Genomic DNA, 25,032 nt, shown 5'->3' on the forward strand with positions numbered 1-25,032 from the left:
ACAGTTTCCTATTTACATTTATATGTTTCACAGAAGTTTGTAATTTTTTACTCTGGGATGGGGATGCATGATGTGCGTCCTGCACCACCCAAACGATCTGGGGCGTATCGGAGCCATTTCTGCACTGCTTGTGCAAAGACAAACTCGGACATAGAGTTTGCCCCTAACTGTTGCGTCAGGCCATCTAGGACAAAAATACACACACACACACACACACAAACAAAAAAAGTGAATTAGAGCACATGAATAAGCTCTTGTTAACTGTCTTTAAAACAAAATAAACATGGGGTCCTCGGGCTGTACAAACTACAACCCGAGGACTAAACAAGCCAAAGACCAAAGACTCCATCTCCAGATTAACTGGACATGAAAGTCTTGTTATTAAGAAGGACAAAGTAATATAGCAAAAAAACAGTAAAACTTACCAAATATGCATTTGCAGAGCGCTGTATCTTTAAATGCCCTTTTTTGCTTTGTCTGGTCCTTGGTTTTTTTCCCTGCCCAGTTTAGTACCGAGGCCAGCTCGTTTGTAATGGCATAAGCCATTACACGGCGGACTCGCACCTCCAGTGTGGTCCCTCCAATCAAGGTAAAGCGTCTCACCTATAGACACATTTTAAGAGATGGAATTAGCGTGTCTCATGTCTTTAATGTGTATGCAAGTGCTTGTGTGTGTAATCAACAGGCCGTTGTTATGTATTTAAATCACATCTGACAGCTATTACACTTTATAGTTACAAAGTGTACATAACCTTTATATACTTACCATTGCCTTATTTGCCTCTTGTGATTGAAGAGGTGCCTCTGCATTGTTTAGCTCCTCAATGTTGTGCAAGGGCAAATCCAGAGGCAGTACCCCAGCATCTACCGATTCATTGCAGCCGGTATTGCGGATGGCTCTGACCTCCTCACGGAGTTCGTTAACAGCTCTTGTCAGGTCTGACAGAAAAAGATAATTTTTTTTAAGTATTTAAGAATACAGACAACTTGTCAAAAGTTTCCTTGTGTCACACACAGATATGTACAAAGACACCAGACAGTATTTTATTACCTGGTATTGTCACTCGAGGCGCCTGGGGAAACCGTTTTTTTGTGGGCTGCTCATCCTCTGAGTCACTATATGTGTACAGGGGATTTGGTCTAAAGAAAAAAAGTTGAAAACGGTCATAAGTAATTACAAATGTGCTTTTGGAATATTAATTCCTAAAGTTACAGTTTGATTTATAACAACACACACAGGAAACGGAGATGTGCAAGAAGGTACAGTATACAAGGAATTTTTGAAGTGCACAAGTGTACACGGCTTTGCATCTATAAAAAGTTTACAAGCTTCCACTTTTTGGACTATATTATGTGGTGATATTGCAGTAAGGAAGCACCACAGATATGTATAAAAGACAAGATCATAAATTCTTAGCAATCAAAGATATGTTTGTGAAATAAAAAAAGTTTTACTTATGCTTTCTTTTATGACTGGTCTGAGTTTCAGCTTCGGACTGAAGGTCAGACGTATCACAGTGTTCACTTAGATATTTCTGAAGACTGCGTTCTGCTTCGTGAAATGTGCCTGGAAGTACAAACACAATGTATGGCCAGACATAAATTAGGACACGAAAAACTTGTTATTGTTACATTTATACAACACCAATCCAGATGATACCCACCATGGCTTATTAGAAGTCAGACTGGTGCATAGGTGAGCCATGTTGCACCAGGATGAACTCTCCTCTTTACTGTGGCGTGGATCCTGAATGTGTCTCACGGAGGATATGGAGGCTATGACAATTTCTCCCCATTTATCCATGAACTAGGGACTATTTCTGTACCACCAGTGCTGAACTGCACAATGCACCAGTCTTTCATTTTTATCTTTTTTTAAAATTTGGAGTCCTTTTTTGCCCTGTCTAGGATAAACAGGAAACAGATAATTACAATATATTTCATAGTCACTACAAAACTTGATCTATTGACTGAACTAAATAATAAATAATAGCTTAAAATGTATATAGGCAACTATTACAAGCACACACGATAAAACAAACTTTTTTTTTTTTAAACATACAACTGCGTGTGTATATGTAAGCATTTAAACACTGAAGATAATAAAATTAACAGTATTTTGTCTAAGTCTGCCATTGTAGGAATTCATGGCACCGAGACAAAAACTTGGCGCACAGTGTGGCATCAAAATAGGCGCACACCTTTGACGCTGCGTTTTCTCCGTCTTCCTTTGTCCACATGTAAATGCTAAAACGGAGTTTTCGAAAATATCCGCCCTGGCAGGCGTCTTTAAAAAATCTGTTTTCAGTTGATGAAAACGCAGTTTACGTGTGGACAAAAGGTGCAAACGCAAGGTAGGTGAGCGTGCAGCGTAGAGTTTGAATTGAGTGCGAATCGAAGTGGGTGCTCTCCAATCATTAAAAGTAACAAAGTCATTGAACACATTTATACAGTTACTTTTACGTTTATCAATCATATATCACAGATTTACAATTTTTTGTAGTACTATGCTAAAAAGCAACTACAGAGCGAAAGTCTGGGTCAAGCGCCGAGGCGACGGCAAGAACAAAGGAACCCTCGAAGCGTTAAAGCTAGCTTTGTAAGGGAATATAACGGAAAAGTATGAAACGAAAATGTTTTCTTTGTTGATAGACTTTGTTTGCAGTGCAATTTATTTGTTGCCGGATTGTAAGATGAAAGTAGACAAAATTTCGGGCTCCCACATTTTATCCGAAACTTTACATTAACAAGTTTTTTTTTTTTTTTTTTTTACTGTTATTCAAATGCAACCATGGAAATAACGAATAGAACAAAAGTCATTCATTCTTACCTTATACTAATCGTGGTGCAGGCCAGTGCAGTGCATGAACTGATGCCTTCTCCGGTCAATTCCGCTGAGAGTAAATCTAATGTCCCGCTCTACTGTACAAGACAATGGTTACCTGGAGGGACGTACCAATGTGATAGGGGTGCTGCGGAATAGTCCAAGTGGTAGCAGTTTTAATTTCCCGCTCAACCATAAATTGATGATTTTTCAACGTGATTGTTGTCACCTTGTCAACTATAACTTGATCAACAATCAACGATGACAGAACAACAGTGAATCAATGTTATTTCAATGTCAGTGTCAGGTTTCATCAGTATTTCAAATCAAATCAAATCACTTTTATTGTCACATCACATGTGCAGGCACACTGGCACAGCACATGCGAGTGAAATTCTTGTGTGCGAGCCCCACAAGCAACAGAGATGTGCAAACACAACAACACAAACGAGCAAAATACAAGAATGGCTAATCTGAAACTAATAAATATATGTACAATATATAATAGTGTATGCATTTCTGGATGTGTATACTAAATATTTTCCTACGTGTGTGTGTGTGTGTGTGTGTGTGTATACACATTTTTACAAATTAAATAGTAAAAAAAAAATATATATATATATATATATAAAATATACAGAGGTTTGTAGTTGGATATTGTGCAAAACAAGTGGCATTTATATACAGTATGTAGTGCATAATGTTGAAGTTCCAGTAGTGAAGCTGAGGTGTCTATGAAGTGTTCAGCAGTCTGATGGCCTGGTGGAAAAAGCTGTCTCTCAGTCTGCTGGTACGGGACTGGATGCTGCAGAACCTCCTTCCTGATGGAAGCAGTCTGAACAGTTTATGGCTGGGGTGACTGGAGTCCTTGATGATCCTCCCCGCTTTCCTCAGGCAGCGCTTCCTGTAGATGTCTTGGAGGGAGGGAAGCTCACCTCCAATTATCCGTTCAGAGCACCGCACTACTCGCTGGAGAGCTTTGCAGTTGTAGGCGGTGCTGTTGCCATACCAGGTGGTGATGCATCCAGTGAGGATGCTCTCAATGGCACAGTGATAGAAGGTCCTGAGGATGCGGGGGCTCATGCCGAATCTTTTCAGTCTCCTGAGAAAGAAGAGGCGCTGCTGCGCCTTCTTCACTGTTTTGTTTATGTGTACTGACCACGTAAGATCCTCAGCCAGATGTACTCCAAGGAACCGGAAGCTGCTCACTCTCTCCACAGCAGCTCCGTTGATGGTGATGGGGGTGTGTACTTCTCTGCACCTCCGGAAGTCCACTATCAACTCCTTTGTCTTTGCGACGTTGAGGGTGAGATGGTTGTCTTGACACCAGTGGGTCAGGGCGCTGACCTCCTCCCTGTAAGCCGTCTCATCACCATTGGTGATAAGACCCACAACTGTAGTGTCGTCCGCAAACTTCACAATGATGTTGGAGTTGCTAGTGGCTGTGCAGTCGTAGGTGTAGAGTGAGTACAGGAGAGGGCTCAGTACACACCCCTGTGGAGCACCAGTGTTCAGTGTGATGGGGGATGAGGTGATGCTGCCCAGTCTGACCACCTGGCGTCTGTCAGACAGGAAGCTAAGGATCCAGCTGCAGAGGGAGCTGCTCAGTCCTAGATCCAGCAGTTTCCTGTCCAGCTTCGAGGGAACAATGGTGTTGAATGCTGAGCTGTAATCTACAAACAGCATTCTCACATACGTGTCTCTCTTCTGCCGGTGTGACAGGGCAGTATGTAGTGTCAGGGCTATGGCATCATCAGTGGACCTGTTGTGGCGGTATGCGAACTGTAGAGGGTCCAGTGAGTCTGGTAGTGCAGAGCAGATGAAGTCCCTGACCAGCTTCTCGAAGCATTTGCTCACGATGGGGGTCAGGGCTACAGGTCGCCAGTCGTTCAATGAGGAGATGGTGGAGGATTTGGGTACAGGGACGATGGTGGCCATTTTGAAGCAGGCTGGGACTACAGACAGAGAGAGGGAAAGGTTGAAGATGTGTGTGAACACTCCAGCCAGCTGAGCCGCGCATGACTTGAGGACGCGGCCGGGAATCCCGTCCGGACCAGTAGCTTTGCGCGCGTTCACCTTCCTGAAGCACTTCCGCACATCCTCCTCAGACACAGTGTGCACACTGACGTCATCCGCGGTGCGCACACTGTCCGGTCTCATGGTGTTCGCTGTGTCGAATCTAGCGTAGAATACGTTTTCAATGTTGTTTCAACATTGGTTTTGTGTTGATATTTCAATCCTGACGATTCTGATGGTTCAGATGGAAAATCAACATCTGTTCAATGTCTCCTTGCTATCTGGGTAGTGACTCAGTTTGAAAACGACCACAAACGTCACTATGCACTAATTGCAACTTGCGTTTTGTTCGTATTTCTCCCACTGATTTGTAAGGTTTTCTTGATAATTTGCCCTCAACACAAGCTTCACAAAAAATGTCCTCCTCTTCATTTGTAAGGCTAACTCCTTTTACCAAGTTTTTTACTCTTTTCAGATTTGTAGTGTGACCTAGGCGCTGATGCCACATACTTGCTGGAACTGAAGCAGTTGACGCTCCATGACAGGTTGTGCAGTTTCCCTCAATATCCAGCTGATACAAGCCGTCAGATCTTTGTGTTCCCATTCTATGGAGAGCTCCATTCTTTCCTCTTATGTAGCAATGAGTCCTTTTGAAATTCACTGTGTTTCCCTTCTTGGCAGCAGCTCCCACTGAGAAAAGGTTCATTGATAACTTGGGAACATACAGCACATCATACATTGTGGCATCTTTTCCATTACTAACTCTGAATGACATTTTCATTGTTATGTTGCCCAGACCTAAAGCCTCAACTACTCTGCCATCACTGAGTTTTACTGTTTGTGGTTCTGAAAACTCTTGGTAGTTCTGTAGAGCTTCTTTATTCCATGTCATGTGTTTTGACACTCCTGAATCAATTAACCATTCTTCTTGTTGTGCATCACTTTTACATGACTCATTTACAACAAAAGCTCCCTCAAATGCGTCCTCTTTGTCCTTATACACCACGCTTTTAGCCTTGTGGGCCTTGTATTTCTTTTTAATGCTTGGACAATCACGCTTGATATGTCCTTCCTTCCCATATTTGTAACATCTCCATGAGTCGGAGCTGTTTGCTCCCACTGTTTTTGATCCACTCTGTTCATTTCTATGCATCTGAGATGACATCGCTGATACACTACTGGACACAGTGGTGTTGTCAGTAAGCACTCGCTTTTGTTCCTCATTTATCAAGGCTTGTTGAACAAACTGTAGTGTCAGACTGTCCATCTTTGTCTCCAAAGCAGTAACAACAGTTGCATAGCTGGGTGGCAAACTAGGGTGTAGTGATGGGTCGTTCGCGAACGAAATGGCTCTTAGAGCCGGTTCTTTGACGTGAACGACGCGAGCCGGCTCCTTATCGCGAGCCGTCACGTGGGTTTTTTTTTTTTTTTTTTCCTTTCTCTCAGCCTCTCTCTCGCACTTTTTTCCCACTTCACTCTGCACGCGGGCCTTGTGCTTTACGCTGGGCAGAGGGGGGAGGGGCGGTAGTTACACTCAGTAGCACAGGAACAGAGCCAGAGAGAGAGAAAGAGAGGCAGGGACAACAACATTAGAAAGGTATAGTAATCATCCACAACTATTTTCGGTTGCAGATGATAAAGGATTGAGAAAGTTTATTCATGCAGGTCCATATGACAGAGAATGTGCATGTTCTTTTAGTTTTCATATTATAATTTATATTTAATTGTGTTGTGGTTTGCAGTGTTTTGTGTTCTTTTCACTTTAAATTTGTGAAAGGAAAAAGCTGAAAATTTAAATAGTTAAAACTTGAAATGTGAATAGTTGATTTTTGTATTATATGATTTATTTATTACATTTTATGTGGAGTGAATAAATAAAAGTATATTTACGGTGGCCCCTAGAGACAAAGCACATACAAACTTCAAATCACGTACGAACTCTGAAGCATGTACAAACTCCAAAACACGTAAAAACACGTACAAACTCCAAAACACGTAAAAACTCCAAAACATGTAAAAACACGTACAAACTCCGAAGCACGTAAAAACTCAGAAGCATATAAAAACTCAGAAGCACATAAAAACTCAAAACACGTACAAAAGACAACAGAAGTGCTCCAGGATGCTGGGCGCAGTGTTGAGCCTTTGTTATCTTGTGGCTACACAAGCCAGCAAGTACCAACGACCGGATTTGGTGTGGTAATAACAGGTAAATGAACTTTTTTTTAAATTATTTGAATATATATATGAGTGCCTGTGTATAAATACACAAACAATACACACATGCTTTCAATTGTGTAATTTAAGTGATCTAGTAGCTCTGCTTTGGAAGTTCAGTTCATGCTAGAAATGTGTTTTGGAGTTTGTACGTGTTTTGTCTCTAGGGGCCACCGCATATATTTATATATAAACATATATAAATAAAACCACTTGTTTTTACGTTAGTAATTCCTTTTGTGCATAATTTTATATTATTGTTAATAATAAATTAATTAAAGTAACAAAACAGCCTGAAGAGCCGGTTCGGAGCCGAAAGAGCCGGCTCTTTTTAGTGAGCCGAACCGAAAGAGCCGGATCTCTAAAAAGAGCCGGAAATCCCATCACTAGAAGGGTGACAATTAGGGCTGGGACAACGCGTCGACGTAATCGATTACGTCGACGCAAAAAATACGTCGACGTAAAAAAATCTGCGTCGATGCGTCGTCACTTTCAAAAAAAGACATGGCGGCAGCGAGTAGCGGAATCATGAGTGAGGCAGTTGCAGTCAACTTAAATCACTCCACCCGAACACGCAGTTCTACAGTATGGGGATATTTTAACAGAAAAGGAAGTGATTCAGTCGTTTGCCGGCTTTGTGAGGTGGAAATGGCCTATCATAAAAGCACGACGGCTATGCACCAGCACCTCAAACGACGGCATCCAGGAGCAGCTTCTGCAAAGGACAAACCACCGTAAGTTTTCAACTTTTTTACTAACGCTAGTTTTTACCCGTTAATTCATCCAGCTCAACCAGATCCTTATCAAATTATTTTGATATTATGCTTTCCATATAATTATTTTGTAATTATTCGAATTCATCTGTGTGCTGTGTGTGATTTATGATTTCAGGAATAAACAGAAAAGTCTGGAGGACTACTGTCAGAGAAGAAGTACACCATGCACCCCCCAGGAGGTGGCTGTACTTACTGAGAGCGTCTTAGCTATGATTTTAAAAGACAAGAGACCACTTGCTGTGGGTGAGGGATTCAAAGAAATGCTGACCACTTTCCAACCAGGTTACACTCTGCCGTCTAGGCGTCATTTTACAAGCATGATGGAGAGAAAGTATGAAACTTCAGTGGAGAAACTAAGGAATGAACTAAAAAAAGCCACATCCAAAATCTCCCTTACCACTGATGCTTGGACAAGTCTGATCACAGAGTCCTACTTAGGGGAAACTTGTCATTTCATTATTTGTTCAAAGACGCCATTGCTGCTGTTTGTATATTATTAATTTTTTGCTATGATTTCCTTTGTTATATTTGTTTTGCAAAACATTTAATTTTTTGTTAAAAACAGAAGATTGTAGTACAATGTTATTGTGGATTTTGTTTTGTGAAGGAAGAGCACTTTTTGGCAGAAAGCAAAGTGAATATTACATTTTGTTTGTTTAAAGACACCATTGTTGCTATTTATTTGAAATGTTTTGTTAACTTTTCCTTAATTTTATATATGTTTGCACATTTCATTTCTTGTTAAATGCTATCTCTATTGTATTGATTGTACGACCTCTACAACTTTATTTTGCAATTTTTTTATTTTTTATTAAAAGGTCTTCAAATGAATAGATTTGTGTTTTTCATTTATATACATAAATTAATAAATGTGAAATTGCTATACAAGTCAAATAATGGGGAAAAAAATCGTTAATCGAATCGAAATCGAATCGGATTGAAAAATGAATCGTTAGATTAATCGATGCATCGAAAAATTAATCGCTAGATTCATCGATTAGGAAAATAATCGTTTTGCCCAGCCCTAGTGACAATTTGATCTTCCTCTTCAATTACAGAACCTATTGCCCCTAGCTGATCAGTAAGTTCCTTCATCCTCTTTAAATGATCATTGAGATGTTCTCCTTCCTTCATTTCACACCGGAAGTACTTCTTCAGAAATAGCTTGTTAGCAACAGTATCTCTTTCAAACTGTGCTTTTAGCATCTCCCATGCTTCTTTGGGGGTCTTACAGTTTGTTATCAAGTACAATTGGGGTGTACTTACATTCAGTACCAGCACTGAAAATGCCTTTTCTTTCTTCCGTTCAAATTCAGCTCGTGCTTGGGCATTAGCATCCGCAGCTAACTGCTCCGTCTCCTGTACCATACCCCACAGTCCTTTTGCCTTCAACAGGTGCTTCAGTTGAAATTTCCACGTTGCCCAATTCTCCGGTCCGCTCAGCTTGTCAATAAACAGTCTATCTTCCATTGTGAATCCCACAATTCTGTTTATGACTCCCAAAAGAAACGTGTTAGCAGCTTCCCTTGGCGACCTCTGGGCCCATAACCTGATGTTTTTAACGAACACCTTTTGAGTGTAATGCACAGACACACCAACAGAGGGCAGTAATATCCCTTCAACATACATTGTAAAATTACTATTACAACACATTTATCTTGTGGTAGATCCTTGGCTTCATCCTTGCTTACGCTAACTTTCTGTCGAGCTGCAGAGGCCCCACTGGTGCTTTGAGAGCAGCCCGGCTGAGGGGGTAAGGCTGCAGGGTTGCCATCTTGCCCAGAAGAAGAATGAGCGGAAGCAGATTCTTTAGCTGCAACAGAAGGGGTAGTTGTAGCAGTAGCTGAGGGTGAAGCGCTAACGGCGGAGGATTCTGTACAGTGAGGCAGGGGTTCAGATGGAGTTTTACCCCTTGTGACAGGAGTGGAGAAATCCTGGCTTTCATTAGCAGCAGGATGAATGCTCTGAGAAGAACTAGCCTGGGATGAGGCATCTTTGCTGGAAAAATAAAATACAAAAGCAATATGAGCAATGCTTTGTCACACTGGCAGAGAGGAAAGTCTGCACAGTTTTAAGATCACTCCTCTAAACTTAAAAATTTAAATGCATAAAATGGACAGCAGAGCAATAATTTTTTTTTAGTTCAGTGTTAGGCTTACTTTGGTTGGCTATGGTCATTGCCTATTCCATTAGCAACAGGAGCCGTAGACGTCAAACTGCCATGATTACTGCCAGAGATCTGATGTGGCCAAAATAAATAAAAGAAATATTAATATAATATAATATTAACCATGACAAAGCATCAACATTATAACATTAGGTTATAATAATACATTTTCTACAAGAAAAGTGGGAATAAACATGTCTACATTATTAAATAATGATGGGAAAAGTTCTACTGAAGGAATAAGCCTAGAATGTTTAAAAATACCGATGTTTACTCACTTGATGTAGAAGAGGACATATGCCTGCTGGTTGAGAACGGTCCTAATGTCACTGACTGACACGGACGAGTCATTCATCTGAAACCACTGCAAATTGCTGGCCTGTGAGACAGAATGAGAGAGATGTGACACAGCAGATTCAGTTTCTGAATTAAATTTGAGCTAAAAAGAAGAATCTTATGGTTATATAGGGGTCTTTTTTTTTTTTTCTTTCTTTCAATGCATACAAAGTATTTTTCTCTGTTTGCATTCAGTTTTCTGCTTAAATGTGTTGTTTATGGTGTGTGTTTGTTTGTACTAAGCAACAGCAGCATTCAAACAGATTCAGGCACAGCCAGTACCTTAATATAGCAGAAATAGTGTCCAGCATGACAACTCAATCCAGAGTGAACCAGCACAGCATACAGCCTGTAGAGCTGGGGCTCCCCGTGGGACTGAGACATGAAGGGCCGCAGATCCAGATGCTCCAAATACTTCACATCCTGATGACCACCACACAAAGAATTTCAAACATTACATGCAAATATCCTGTTTTATAATAAAACAAAGCATCTGTCATGTATCTTTATGACTTAAGCAGACACTATTGGCCATTTGACTTTGTGATTTTGCCTCCACTGAAGTCTGCAAAGCGTTTGAGTGAGAGGGTGAGCACATTGGCGCTGCGATGGATTGTGAATCTTTTTGAGGCCGTTACCATTTTTTTGCACCTGAAGGAAACAAACATTCATCATGGTTTGGCATCTCTTTGACTTACTTGGTGCATTTGTAAGCATTTTCGCCATCCAGCTGTTCTGGCTTGACAAACTGCTTCAGAGCTTTGGAGACATTTGGAGCAGTCTATATGAACAGAGAGAGAGAGGAAAAACCTCACACTCCATAATGCAGAGAATACATAGTAGCAACGTCACTTTGAATGTTGTCCAATTACCTTAATTTCCAGAGTGATATCCAGAAAAGGGTCAAATGTATCTGAGACAGCTTTGCAGTTTAAACGTTTAACAGAAACAGAAATCAGTGCTATGAGTATCACACAAGCTGTAAGACATAAAAAGACAAATAAAAGAAAAATAAATCAAACCTTAAAAAACAGTGACTTACCTCTGGATCTTAGGTACCCGCCAAACACTTGATGGATGAAAGAGGTTGCCTGCGTTTGCCTGTCCAATCTATAATAAAAAGATAAAGCACAAAAGTTAACTAATAAGGACAGTGCAACAATTAACTGATTGACCATTTATTTTTTAGCATTTTGGAACCAGACGATCACTTTACAGTATTCAAGTAGCAGAAAAGACAATAGGAGGAATTGGAGCACGATTAATTACTTAAGAGGCCATCTGCTGCTACACGGGAAGAATTGATTTGATGAGAATTGACACTTTAGGTTCTTAAAAAAATAAATTAATTAATAAATTATTTTTAGGAGTCTAACAAGAAGCACAACACTCAGCCCAGTGCATCTGTTAAACGTGTAGTTTTGGTTAAATGTGCACATAGACTTCGAAGCTCTATCCACAGTATTTCTGATTTCGCGCCATTACCCCGATTCATAGCGGAAGCCGGTTTTTTACTTCCGCTTGCGCTGTTGTTGACAGTTGCGGGGTTACACCTTCACTGTTGATAAAGATTTCTCTCACTGCAGTTTGTTTTACCTGGAGTAAATGGCAACACATCGAAGGTGGATACACAGTAAAGATGTTTTAAAAAGCAGCGAGGACAGTTCAGTTGCAGTGCCTCACCCGTCACTTCTCACGGAGTGGGTAGATGACATGAAACTATGGCCCGATGTTAGCTACATCGACATTATTAATTACCTTGTATTTTCCGAAGGCGTTGATGGCGAGGAATTACGTAATTACAAGAGCACCGAGGCGTATAATTACCTGCACAGCAACAAAATTGATAAAGTACTGCTCAACAAACAAGGCGACTTTATTTTTCTTAAAGCAGCTGTAGAGCCGAGCCAGAGTATTAATCAAGCGAAACACTTAGCATGGGCAATGCTAAGAGAAAGTGGAGTAGTGGAGACAGTCGGCTGTTCCTGTATCGCCGGATTAGGGAGATCATGTAGCCATGCGGCTGCTATTCTGTGGAAGGTATATCACTTATCTGGATATCACAATGTTTAAATCACTGAAACAAACACTGGACTGGTCAAAGGCTGTGATTAAGGAGTCACGCTACTGCCATCTAGCCAAGTATTACGTGGAGCACTGTTTACATGTGAAAGCCACTCGTTAACTTTGTGTGGGCTGTATGCTGTACAATCACATGAAGATAAAATATAAAAAAAATAAAAGACTGAACATTAAGGTCAAATTTACAAGACAAGAAAAACTATAGTTATAAGAAGTGACACAGAGTAGTATAATACATGTTTGTTTATATGTATATTTGTACACACACACTACTTTGAAAAAAATTAGACTGTGGATGTATATTTCTGCATCAAAAAGTAACTGACTATTAATATGAAATGGATAATATGGGTGACTTTGCCAGTGTTTATATCTGTTTTGGATATGATTCAGGTGTATTGACCCAGGGTCATATCTATAACATGCAGGACACCAACCGTGTACTGCTTTTGTTAGTGTAAACTTCCTCGTTATGTTAAATCTTGAGTATTGACAGTGAGAAAAAACTATTAATATTTGTTACAGGTGCAGAATGCTGCGATCAGTGGAAAGACAGGGCTTGCGTGTACAGACGAGCAGCGCAGGTGGAATGCAGGGACAGCAAAGAACCTTGAACCTAAATGTCTAAGCCAGATAAACTTCAGACATCACAGGGCAGAGCAGCAGTACGATGTGAACTCCCGGACTGCAGTGACACAATCTCTCCCTAACACACCATATCACCTTACACATCAAGACTTTATTGACAGTGTTAGCAAAGCACCAGTGAAGCCACTTTTCCTCCTCAAGAACACATTAATTGGAAAGTGTTACAATGCCTCACCATCTGCAGGTCCTCACCGCAACAGTAAAGTTGATGAGCAATTTTTTCAGCCACACCAAGCACACAGTTACAAACTAAGCTGTAATCCATGCAGGGCATTCTACCAGGCATACATTCAAGTTTCTGAAGAGCAAGCAGAACAATTACAAGAAGAAACAAAAGAGCAAAGTGCATCTGATTTGTGGCACAACTGCAGGAAAATCAGACTTACAGCAAGCTCTGCTAAAAAAGTTCCAGTACGTGCCACCACAAAAAATGACAAATTTTTATCTGAGCACATGTACCCTTCCTTTCGTGGGAATTATGAAACAAACTATGGTAAAGAAAATGAAGTTAAAGCTTGTCATCAGCTGAAAGAACAGGGTATGAACATCCTTCACATGGGTAGTGTTATCAGCATCCAGGAGCCATGGCTCTCTGCGAGTCCTGACGGGGTCATTGACTCAGATGTGCTTCTAGAAATAAAATGTCCTGTGCAGACTTATCCTTCACTCACGGAGCAGCTTACCCAGAAATGCAGCGATATCAAACTGGTAGATGGAGAACTGCAGCTGCAGAAAACTGGCAGCAGAGGCTATTACATGCAAGTGCAACTTACAATGTTTTGCACAGGGCTCAAGACTGCCACACTTGTGATCTGGACACCTACTGAGCATGTTTCATTTACAGTGCAATATGATGAAGCATTTGTAAAGGAACAAGTAAAACGCTTGAGAGGGTTTTACTTCTCATATTTCTTACCTCGACTTGTAGAGGAGTATGCAGCAGGACGGTTTCAGTTAAATGAGAGATACTTGAAGATAATGGGCAAGCTTTAATACATGTTACAACTATAAATGGGACAGTCAGACACCAACATGTCTGCAGAGTTTGGTCTCTGTCTTGTGAATGAAAGGAGACATTCAATATGAAATCTGTTAAATATTTCAATACAACTAAAATGTACGTAGTTGTAACATATGGTGGGAAATGAATGACAAACTGACAACATTAAATGTTGTGAATAGTTCTGTATTTCTGTAATCTTCCAACACAAAAAAATGTCAAGAATGCACAACTAATTATTGTAGATTTGAGAAAAACATTTTTTTTTCATTTAAGAAATTTATCACATTGTGGTTGAATAAAAAAGTAATAATTGTTCAATTGATTGATTGCAATTGTTTTATATATACACATACATACATACATACATACATACGCACACACACACTGTATCACATAACCTTTCATCTAGAACACAAGATAAAAAAGTGAGACCTGGAATTATTTACTCTCTACATATATGTACATCAAATTTTAAAATAATTACATTACACTACGCAACTTTATGTCCTGAGTAACCATCTTAATATCCCCGAGTCCACAATTGTTCATAACATACACAATTATTGTGTATCACGAATGAGATCCTCTCTTAAGTTCACTAGAGCAGCACATATTCTCAGTATCTTGTCTACTTTAGGAGCCATGCTTATAGGAACAATTTGTGAAAGTATTTTGTAGACTTTCAAGCGTCTGATTGCTCTTTCAACATGGATTCTTACATTTGCAATCCGACGTGTGTATGTTACCTGTTCCTCAGTTAGCTGTCTACGTTTTTTTGTGAAAGCGGGTATTACTAATCTAACTTTTCTCTCAAAGAGTAAGTCTTTAATTGTAAAACCTCTATCTGCCATGACTTCATCACCAGGTTTTAGGTATGTTAATATTCCAGAGTCCATTGTGATGAATTTGTCACTACATCGGCCGCCATATGCCGCAGACACAAACATGATTAGTCCACATGGTGCAACAGCAACCAAATATTTGACTGTGTTGTGTGAATAATAATGGCTGTATGATTCCCCTCTTGAGCCCAGATTTCTGGGTTTCTGTAAAAGGGTCTCACTGCAGTCTATAATGCATGTACTATTTGGAAAGTTCTTCTTGAAGGCTTCAGGCATAGTTGCTTGAATAGTTTCTTTTGGCAGCCATGGAATTAATGGTCGGAGAACTTCCTCTAGCTTGTCTAACCAGTGTGAGATGATCTTGCTGGCCATGCTTTGTGATATATGAAACTGGCGGCTTAGGTCACCTATTACACGGTTACTCTTTAATTTCATAAGTGTCATGAGGACTTGATCTCGGACAGGCATGGTAAATTCATTGTTGTCATATCCTTCCAGTGTCGACACAAGTGTGTTAAATGTTTCTAAGGCTATCCCAGTGTACAGCAAAGCGTCTGCATCATTTTGAAGAATGAAATATGCAACTTCATCACACTGAGTCATCTTATCCTGCACATCTTTTCTGCGAGACCTGTTGCAGTATTGATGGTCTTGTTGCGAAGGATCCTCCCACTGTGTGTGGACTGAGTGCAGATGTGGCTCAGGGGGTTGTGTGGAGATGCTGGCCTGGTCTAATTCCACTGAACGTAACACTGTGGAGTCTGAATAAGACAAAAATATGATCAGATGTACAGTCAAACTGTTAGCATAAGAGAAACTGTAAAGTGTCACTTAGCTTATTATATTTGAGTGAAATTTCTCATTCTACATTTTTTCACACAAATGCAAAATCATAAATGTCAACATAAAATGTTCCTAAGTCCCCTAAAAATTTGTCACAATTTTATTCAATTAATGTGATTAGATTTTATTTTACATTCTAAAAAAAGTCACAACTGTTGGTATTTTGCAAAGGTTGCCTTTAACTTTTTTACTTGAGTTTTCTCGACTTGAAAAAACATGTTCTTTATAAACACAAACCTAAGACTTTTACAGCCCTTGGAGCTAATCTTTTGGCATTATTATTATTATTATAAACTTTCGTTAAAATTTAGACTTTGCTGCTAATAACCAGCTAGTGCTGATACTAACGCCATTCACCATAGGCTATTATTTAGTAAAAGTAAAGAATTGCGTGTTTAAAATGCGAAACGGTGGCAAACCACATTTACACTTTCACTTACCGGGTACAGATTCTGTGTTTTTGTTCGTATTACTGGAAGCTGTCACACTCAAAGTGGTCCGAGTGAGCCTTCTTCTTTTCTTCGGTGGGGGTCGGTCATAGCCCAGATAAAGCTCCGGGTCGGGGTGTAGCTCTGTGGGCTTTTTATCGATAAAATGAAAGGAGCAAACATAAACTCTCTTTGGAGGGTGTTTGAGTCTTAAAGCTGCCAGCCACGCCAGTTTCCGATCCTCCTTCCGCGGCATAGAGTGCAGTGCGTAGGGCGGTGGGCACGGACAGGCCTTTCGAAGTTGTTGATGCTCAAGACAAAATGTTTCTAATGCGTTTTTCAGTTTTCTTGAATTATTGTGGCAGCCGACGACAGCACACGTTGAACCCGAGCTCATCTTCGAACAGGTAAAGCCACTTATTACCGCACAAAGTAACTGATTTTGTTGTTAGCAACGACTGAACGCTGGGTCTCGCTTTGAGTAACCGGAAGTATAAAACCGGACAACGGAAGTAGTGGTCTGTCATGGCAGCCTACGTACGCTCTTACAGAAACCTGTGGATAGTAACACATAGAAAAACCTGGATTTTCTGAATTTTGCTGCTGCAATAATAGCACGAATGCCATTAGGGTGAATAAGAGATGACCTGAGGGGTTGAGTGCTCCTGCTCAAACTGCTTACCCTGTTGGCTCAGAAGAAATCTATCTGATTGTTAAGTGATGACGTGACGAATCCTACTTCCGGGCCTAAAGTAGTCTGCGTTTAATATGGCTTTTGTGTTGTTAACATGTTTAATGTTTTGTATTTTCTTCTATTTGATCTCAAAAAGCTCCTAAAACAGTCAGTGATCCCCGTTGACCTCCCTCGGCTTTTATTACCGCTAATCATTTATTTAAGCTCAGTTTTTAAAACCTTAGGATGTAACTACAGCCCAGCCCATGCAGCAGTATATGAATGACTAACCTCGTATTGTGGATGGATTATCTCAGTTGTTCTCCTGGCTGAAGTTTGGTCCTTTTACAGCATCCTGCCATGCGATTACATTTGTTCCTGACCACCGAGAAAACTCACGTTAACTTTTATCGAGTGGAAAAAAAGTTAGCTTGTTTATATTATGCTAACATAGCTGTGTCGCTAGCGGTCACGTAGCACATCATTATATACCAGCTAGCCCAACTTCAGTAACCCTACAAACGTCACTGCTGTTTAGTTTTCTGTCTTCATTTATGTTGGAAGTGATAGCAGAGCTGTACGTTTTAATTTGTTTCCAAAACCAAATTTGTGTTTTGGAATTTGCATGTGTTTTTTAGTTTGCAAGTGTTTTGGATTTTGCAAGTGTTTTGGAATTTGTACGTGTTTTGGATTTTGCAAGTGTTTTGGAATTTGTGCGTGTTTTGGATTTTGCAAGTGTTTTGGAATTTGTACGTGTTTTGGAATTTGTACGTGTTTTGGAGTTTGCATGTGTTTTTTAGTTTGCAAGTGTTTTGGAGTTTGCATGTGTTTTGGAATTTGCAAGTGTTTTGGAGTTTGCAAGTGTTTTGGAGTTTGTACGTGCTTTGTCTCTAGGGGCCACCGTACTTTCTAGTATCAGCTGATGTTTGAAACATGAAGATGAAACCAGGAGATGTCCTTACTGAATCATCAGAGCTGAACAGATGATGGAGAAACAGGTTTACCTTTTAGGTGACATGAATGAGTTGAAGGGAAGTTATGAACTGTTTCTGAGAGACAAATAACACCAGGATCCTTTTCTACAGCTGACAGCTGGCAACTGTGCAGGGGCGGGTCTAGCAAAACTTTGTCAGGGGGGCCAGGTAGGGCATTAACAGGGAATCTTACAACCAAAGTTTTCATCTGATGTAAAATGTATAGAAATCATACATATACTAACAAGACAGTGTACATCACTGTTACAACAGCGTTTGTTTTCATTCAAAGGCTTTATGGCTTTTCCTATAATACCTGGCCAATTTTATGTTTCTTTAAGCAAGTTCTTCATGACTGAGCCAAGTGTCCTCTTTTTTGGAAATCAAAATATGGTCACCCTACTTTAGATGCCACTAAAAGCGAAAACATTTAAAGCAGGGGTCCCCAATCCCAGTCCACAAGGGCCGGTGTCCCTGCAGGTTTTAGATCTCACCCTGGGTCAACACACCTGAATCACATTGATTAGTTCATTACCAGGCCTCTGGAGAACTTCAAGAGGTCATTTAGCCATTTACATCAGCTGTGATGGATCAAGCACACATCTAAAACCTGCAGGGACACCGGCCCTTGCGGACTGGGATGGGGACCCCGATTTAAAGTGTCGGCTTTTTAAAAATGAAACCTTAATAAAATATATGAGAGACATGGTGCCCGAACATATAGTTTCAACCTCGATAAGCCAGTTTTCTTTATCACAATATCATTCTGTGACATTATTGTGGAGAAATTTTGATCCACTCTTCTACACTCCACAATATTGCTTCAGTTCACCAAGGACCTGTACAGTTTGAGATGTAGACATCAGGTGTTTTGCCGTTTTTTCTGAACATTGCACCATTTGGCGTTGGGATAAATTTGCTGGGAAATCCTCTCCTGAGAGGTGTAGCATTTTGTTAACACACACCTGAGTGCTCTATGCTGACGCTCAGTCATATATCAGGCCCGGGATAAAGACAACATATGTTCTGTTTTTAATTATTAGTCTCTTCTAAGTCTAAAAAGGGAAACCCTTCTTAAACAGGAAGAGTAGTGGAGGTACCAAGGAAATATAAAATATAGGGTTCTAAAATATAATTTATTTCACATAAAAACCGTCGAGCTGCTCAGTCCCTCCCGACATAGTCCTTAAGTCTGTGACGTACCGCCGCTGCCACCTGACGTCTCTCCCCAAAGCGTTTCTCCCCATCCACAAATCCACAAATCAGTGGAAGTGTGGAAGGTGTTCTAACAAAAGTTTTCTGAGACGTGACCAGAGGGAAGAAAACTATTTAGAAATTGTGGAAAAGTTTGAAGTCAGTATGTATGTATGTATGACCCATGGCTATTGAGCGCTGAAAATCAGAAGCCTTTGTCACATAAGCAAGAATGAAAAAGAAACACTGAAAGTAGTAAGAAGGGTGAGGAACAAGTCCACTGTATGTGATCTGTTTCAGCGAGGGAGTTCATGTTAACATTTAACATGTGCCCCGTGTGCGGCAGCCTGTTACAGCAGCTCTGCTCAATCTGAGTTTCTTTCTTTCTTATCTTTTCTTCTCGTAATTTTTTATAACTAACGTATCAGTAATTAGACTCTGCAACCATGTTCTACCGTTTTGTGCTAGTTCTGGTCGTTTTTCTTAGTTTATTTCTACTTTTTTCACGCGTGTCTGGGGACCCAGAGCAGGGATCCTTTGTTTACAGTAAGGATCAGCTGTTAGCGCTGCGTCCCGCAGCGGTACTGCCGGCGGACAGACCCGACATTCCCAGCGAGCTGAGGAGGAAAAGACGGGGGTGTCGTGCTGAGAAGGAGCGCCGTCGCCCGAGAAGGAGACGTTATCGACCATCTCTTCCTTCTGTAATCATTGGAAACGTAAGATCTTTGCCCAATAAGATGGATGAGCTCACGTCGCTAACCTGGTCACAGAGGGAGTACCGGCAATGTAGCATCATGATGCTAACGGAGTCGTGGCTAACACCGCTAACTCCGGACACAAGCTTGACACTACCGGGATTTCAGATGCTGCGAGCGGACAGGACGAGAGAGAGCGGTAAGAGGAAAGGAGGGGGACTGGCAGTTTTTGTGAACGACAGATGGTGTAACCCTGGGCACATCACTGTGAAAGAACAACTCTGCAGCAGAGACATTGAGCTGTTAGCCGTTAGCATGCGTCCGTACTATCTGCCCCGGGAATTCTCGCATGTTATCGCAATAACAGCGTATGTCCCCCCCTCGGCCAACGCGGATGCAGCCTGTGACACTCTCCACTCAGTGGTCAGCAGACTGCAAACACAATCTCCGAGAGCCCTTCTCATAATATCAGGGGACTTCAATCATGCCTCTTTGGACTCCACACTGCCCACCTTCACCCAGTATGTGACCTGCTCAACCAGAGACAATAAAACACTGGACTTACTGTATGCCAATGCTGAAGAGGCATACAGTTCATCACCTCTCCCTCCACTGGGCAAATCTGACCACAACCTGGTGCACCTTGTCCCTGTGTATGAGCCCTTAGTGCGCAGGGTGCCACCAGCCACCCGCACAGTGCAGAGATGGTCAGAGGAGAGCGAGGAGGCTCTTAAGGACTGTTTTGAGTCGACTGTGTGGGAGGTGATCTGTGACGACCATGGAGAGGACATCGACAGCCTTACTACATGCATTACTGACTATATTAATTTCTGTGTGGATAACACCGTACCTACCAGGACTGTACGGTGTTTCTCCAACAACAAACCTTGGTTTACCCCAGAAATTAAAGCTGTCCTCAAGCAGAAGAGGAGGGCCTTCAAATCCAAAGACAAAGAGGAGTTGAAAAGGGTGCAGAGAGAGTTGAGGGGACTGATAAGGAATGGGAAGGACAGCTACAGGCAGAAGATGGAGAACCAGCTTCAGCAAAACAACGTTGGTGAAGTCTGGAGAGGCCTCAGAACCATCTCAGGCCACAAACAGCAGAACTCTCTGCCTGGGAGGGATGTGAGGTGGGCAAATGAACTGAATCATTTCTTCAACAGATTTGATTCAACCATGAGACAGTCTACAACATCGGCTGCAGACTCACCCACCCCCACTGCTGCTGTTCCACCTCTGACACCTCAGACACTTCACACCTCCTCTATTCACCCTGCTCACTCCCCCCCACCCCCAACAACAGCATCCAATACACACTCAACACAAGGCTCCAGCCTGTCTCTCTCAACCACCCAGGTTAGGAGGGAACTGAGGAGGATTAATGGCAAGAAGGCAGCGGGCCCAGATGGCATCAGCTCGAGGGTCGTCAGGTCCTGCGCGGACCAACTGTGTGGGGTGATGGAGCACCTCTTCAACCTGAGCCTGAGGTTGGGAAGAGTCCCACAGCTCTGGAAAACCTCCTGTGTTGTACCAGTGCCAAAGACTTCACGCCCCAAGGACCTCAACAGCTACAGGCCGGTGGCTCTGACATCCCACCTGATGAAGACCCTGGAGCGGTTGGTCCTGGCTCAGCTTCGGCGCCTAACAAGCTCATCACTGGACCCACTTCAGTTTGCCTACCAGCCTGGCATTGGCGCGGATGATGCCGTCATTCACCTCCTACATCGTTCCCTCGCTCACCTGGAGACCGCTGGAAGCACTGTGAGAATCATGTTCTTTGATTTCTCCAGTGCCTTCAACACTATTCTTCCCTCGGTTCTGAAGGACAAGCTGGAGAACTCTGGAGTGGACCATCACCTCACTACCTGGATTTTGGACTACCTCACCGACCGACCACAGTATGTGAGGACTCAGGGCTGTGTGTCGGACAGGGTCGTCTGCAGTACGGGGGCCCCCACAGGGAACGGTTCTGGCTCCGTTCCTCTTCACCATCTACACTGCAGACTTCTCCCACAATTCCACCCAGTGCTTCCTGCAGAAGTTCTCTGATGACTCTGCAATAGTCGGCCTCATCACTGATGGGGACAACAAGGAGTACAGAGGACTGACTCAAGACTTTGTGGACTGGTGCCAGCTGAACTACCTCCAGATCAACGCCAGTAAAACCAAGGAGCTGGTGGTAGACTTCCGCAGGCACAAGCATTCTCCACTGCAACCACTGAACATCCAGGGTATGGACATTGAGGCTGTGGACAGCTACAGGTACCTTGGTGTTCATCTGAACAACAGACTGGACTGGACTCATAACTCAGACGCCCTCTACAGGAAAGGGCAGAGCAGGCTGTACCTGCTGCGGAGACTCAGGTCGTTTGGGGTGGAGGGCCCACTCCTGAAGACCTTCTATGACTCTGTGGTGGCTTCTGCTATCTTTTATGGTGTGGTCTGCTGGGGCGGCAGCATCTCTGCTGGGGACAGGAAGAGACTGAACAGGGTGATCCGAAGGGCCAGCTCTGTTCTAGGATGCCCTCTGGACCCAGTGGAGGTGGTGAGTGACAGGAGAATGGCAGCTAAGCTGTCATCCCTGTTGGACAACGTCTCCCACCCCATGCAGCAGACTGTGACAGCACTGAGCAGCTCCTTCAGTGGGAGACTGCGGCACCCACGGTGTGGGACGGAGAGATTTCGCAGGTCTTTCCTCCCCACTGCTGTCAGACTCCACAACAAAGACTTTAACTGAACAAACACACATCCACACATGTGCAATAACACTAATTGCAATAATCTTTTCTGGCATCGTTGTATTTTTACTCAGTTGTATATAGCATTCGTATTCTATTTTTATCTTATTGTATATTTTTATTCTATTTTATTCTACTGTATATAGTATATTATTTTATTCTATTCTGTACAGTTGTGTACTGTATTTATTCTTATTGTATTCTAATTTTTGCGTCATAACTTTTGCACTGTCCACTTCCTGCTGTGACAAAACAAATTTCCCACGTGTGGGACTAATAAAGGTTATCTTATCTTATCTTATCTTATGCTAACTGAGCAAGAGGAACTGACCTGAAAGATAGGATCATCGCCAACCTGGAAACTTGGACCCTCGGTAGCCGGTTACCAAGATTATGTGAAGTAATCTTGTAGAAGTAACCACCACCCTCTGAGGGTCTACTAGAGGAAGTCAATACAGCACTACAGACAATCGAGGAATCCAGTATGGAGGCACTAATCATGGCAACACAGAAACAAGCTCTAAGGACAAGATCCACAGAGGCTGGGGTCTATCACACCAGGCAAGACCCCAGGTGCAGGCTGTGTTAAGATGCCTCTGAGACAATCCAGCACATAACAGGAGGGTGTAAGATGCTAGCAGGCAGGGCATACATGTAAAGCTATAACCAAGTGGTCAGCGTAGTACACAGGACCATCTGTGGAGTGTATGGCCTGGAAGTCCTGAGGTCAAAATGGTTGGTCAAGAATGACTGAGCTAAGATTCTGTGGGACTCCTAGATACAGACGGACAAAATGTTGGTGGCTAACCAATCGGACATAGTGGTGGTAGACAAGCGAAGAAGAGCCCAGGAACAACACCTGAGATCTCTGTCCAGAAGACTGCAGTCCTAGGAACAGCTAAGATTCTGTGCAGGACCCGTAAGCTCCTGAGCTTGAAGGATAGATCGAATATATATTTAAAACTTGCTATATAAGGCTTTGATAGATGTCTTATTGAGACGTTGGATGTCTACAAGACTGAGTCAACTGCTTTTAAAATAAAGTTGTGTTTTTACTGTATTACCTGTACTGTGTTTCTGAAATCTGGCCCCTGACATATTCCCTTCATGAAATAATAATTAATAAAAACTAAAACTAATAGAAACTGAACTAAAACGAAACATTTTCAAAAAAAAAGAAAAAAGAAGCTAAACTGAAATGAGAAAACTCACTCTAAAAACTAACTGAAACTAAACTCAATAAAAGCGAGTCTAGAGAAAATAAAAACAAATTTATTACAAATACAGACGTCCTGTATAAGAAGGGCCAGAGTCGACCCCACCTGCTGAGGAGACTGAGGTCCTTCGGAGTCTGCTGGACTCTGTTAAGACCATTCTATGATACTCTGGTAGCATCTGCCTTTTTCTTTGCAGTGGCCTGCTGAGGGAGCGGATGCACGGACAGGGACAGGAGCAGGATTGACAAACTGGTGCAGAGGTCTAGCTCTGTGCTGGGATGTGCTCTGGAGTCTGTGGAGGTGGCGAGAGGAGGATGTTAGTAAAGCTGACATCCATCATGAACAACCCACATCACCCTCTGCATGAATCTGTGAGTGTGCTGAGCAGTTCCTTTAGTGAGAGACTGAAATACCCTTGCTGCAGGAAGGAGCGCTTTCACAGATCATTCATCCCAACAGCAACTCCTCAATCACAATGTCATGAGTCACTGGACATTGTTGACATCCACGGTCACACTTCATGCATGTGTATCATCCATATGTATATTTATTGTGTACATGTGTGTGTGCGTGTACATATTTATACTTTTAGATATCTATTACTTACATAGTAATAGTAACAACTCTCTATCCATAATCACGTACAGTGTATGCTACTGTTGGATATAGTGTTTACTTATTTTGTATTTTTTGTACTTTTCTTCTTCCATCTGTACCTGAGCTGAGGTAACACAAATTTCCTCACCGTAGGATCATTAAAGTCTTATGTTAAGATTACAAAACTATAAGACCTAAGACCTTGAGCTTGTCATCCACAGGCCTAGTTTGAGTTTTCAATCCTATGGAGATGACACAAGCTTTACAGCTCTTTAACCTCAGTAACAATCTTAAACTCAACTTCCTGTGTTTCTATGTTGCTAAATATGAATAAGAGTGACGTAATAGTTGTCAGCTTAATCTGGCATCTAGCACACTCACAGCTACATACCTGAGCTCTATGTCTATAAAGCTGTATAGTTTTAAAAACCTCAGTATAAATAAGCATGTCAGTTCAGGTGTCAAGTTTTGTTTCACACAGTTAAAGAGACTTAGTAAAATTAACTCAAACGAAAAGAAATCTAGAGTCAGTACATACTATTGAATCTCATACACCATCTTGATTGAAAAATCCAGCAGCCACACATAGTAACATTGTGTGGTTTTTCTAAAATGTTTTGTTATATTAATTATGTTTCTCTTTCTTTGAGTTACCTGGGTTTGGGCGGTGGCTGTTTCCTGTCTGGGCAAAAGGCGTGGCTGAGGACTCTGGGGACAAAATGCCTGCTCAGCAGGACCAACCATGGGCTTACCAGGAGCAGG

The 25,032-nt window shown here is 41.9% G+C and overlaps 2 protein-coding genes and 1 long non-coding RNA gene across 6 annotated transcripts; all 3 read right to left on the bottom strand.

Annotated features, from left to right (window-relative positions):
- Nucleotides 1-9: 9 nt before the first annotated feature.
- LOC113032117 (uncharacterized) lies at nucleotides 10-1,804 on the bottom strand. Its single transcript, XM_026184788.1, has 6 exons — nucleotides 1,735-1,804; nucleotides 1,456-1,618; nucleotides 1,052-1,140; nucleotides 767-939; nucleotides 426-603; nucleotides 10-184 (listed from the first exon to the last, which is right to left on the bottom strand). The coding sequence occupies exons 1-6, from the start codon at nucleotides 1,802-1,804 to the stop codon at nucleotides 48-50; spliced, it is 810 nt and encodes a 269-aa protein (XP_026040573.1). The 3' UTR covers nucleotides 10-47.
- A 6,917-nt stretch (nucleotides 1,805-8,721) lies between these two features.
- Nucleotides 8,722-12,701, bottom strand: LOC113031793 (uncharacterized). Of its 4 annotated transcripts, none has more exons than XR_003273784.1 (5): nucleotides 11,209-12,701; nucleotides 11,035-11,117; nucleotides 10,619-10,987; nucleotides 9,993-10,379; nucleotides 8,722-9,831 (listed from the first exon to the last, which is right to left on the bottom strand). It is a non-coding gene; the product is annotated as an uncharacterized LOC113031793 (long non-coding RNA). The 4 variants fall into 4 exon arrangements; XR_003273786.1 differs by having other exon boundaries at nucleotides 8,722-10,379; nucleotides 11,209-11,258; nucleotides 11,379-12,691; XR_003273785.1 differs by having other exon boundaries at nucleotides 8,722-10,379; nucleotides 11,035-11,258; nucleotides 11,379-12,696.
- Nucleotides 12,702-14,353: 1,652 nt separating this feature from the next.
- On the bottom strand, nucleotides 14,354-16,915 carry LOC113031792 (uncharacterized). The gene is made up of 2 exons (XM_026184210.1): nucleotides 16,195-16,915; nucleotides 14,354-15,672 (listed from the first exon to the last, which is right to left on the bottom strand). The coding sequence occupies exons 1-2, from the start codon at nucleotides 16,577-16,579 to the stop codon at nucleotides 14,630-14,632; spliced, it is 1,428 nt and encodes a 475-aa protein (XP_026039995.1). The 5' UTR covers nucleotides 16,580-16,915; the 3' UTR covers nucleotides 14,354-14,629.
- Nucleotides 16,916-25,032: the final 8,117 nt, after the last annotated feature.

This window comes from Astatotilapia calliptera, chromosome 11 (assembly GCF_900246225.1).
Source record: "Astatotilapia calliptera chromosome 11, fAstCal1.2, whole genome shotgun sequence".
In the NCBI taxonomy this organism is placed as follows: Eukaryota; Metazoa; Chordata; class Actinopteri; order Cichliformes; family Cichlidae; genus Astatotilapia; species Astatotilapia calliptera.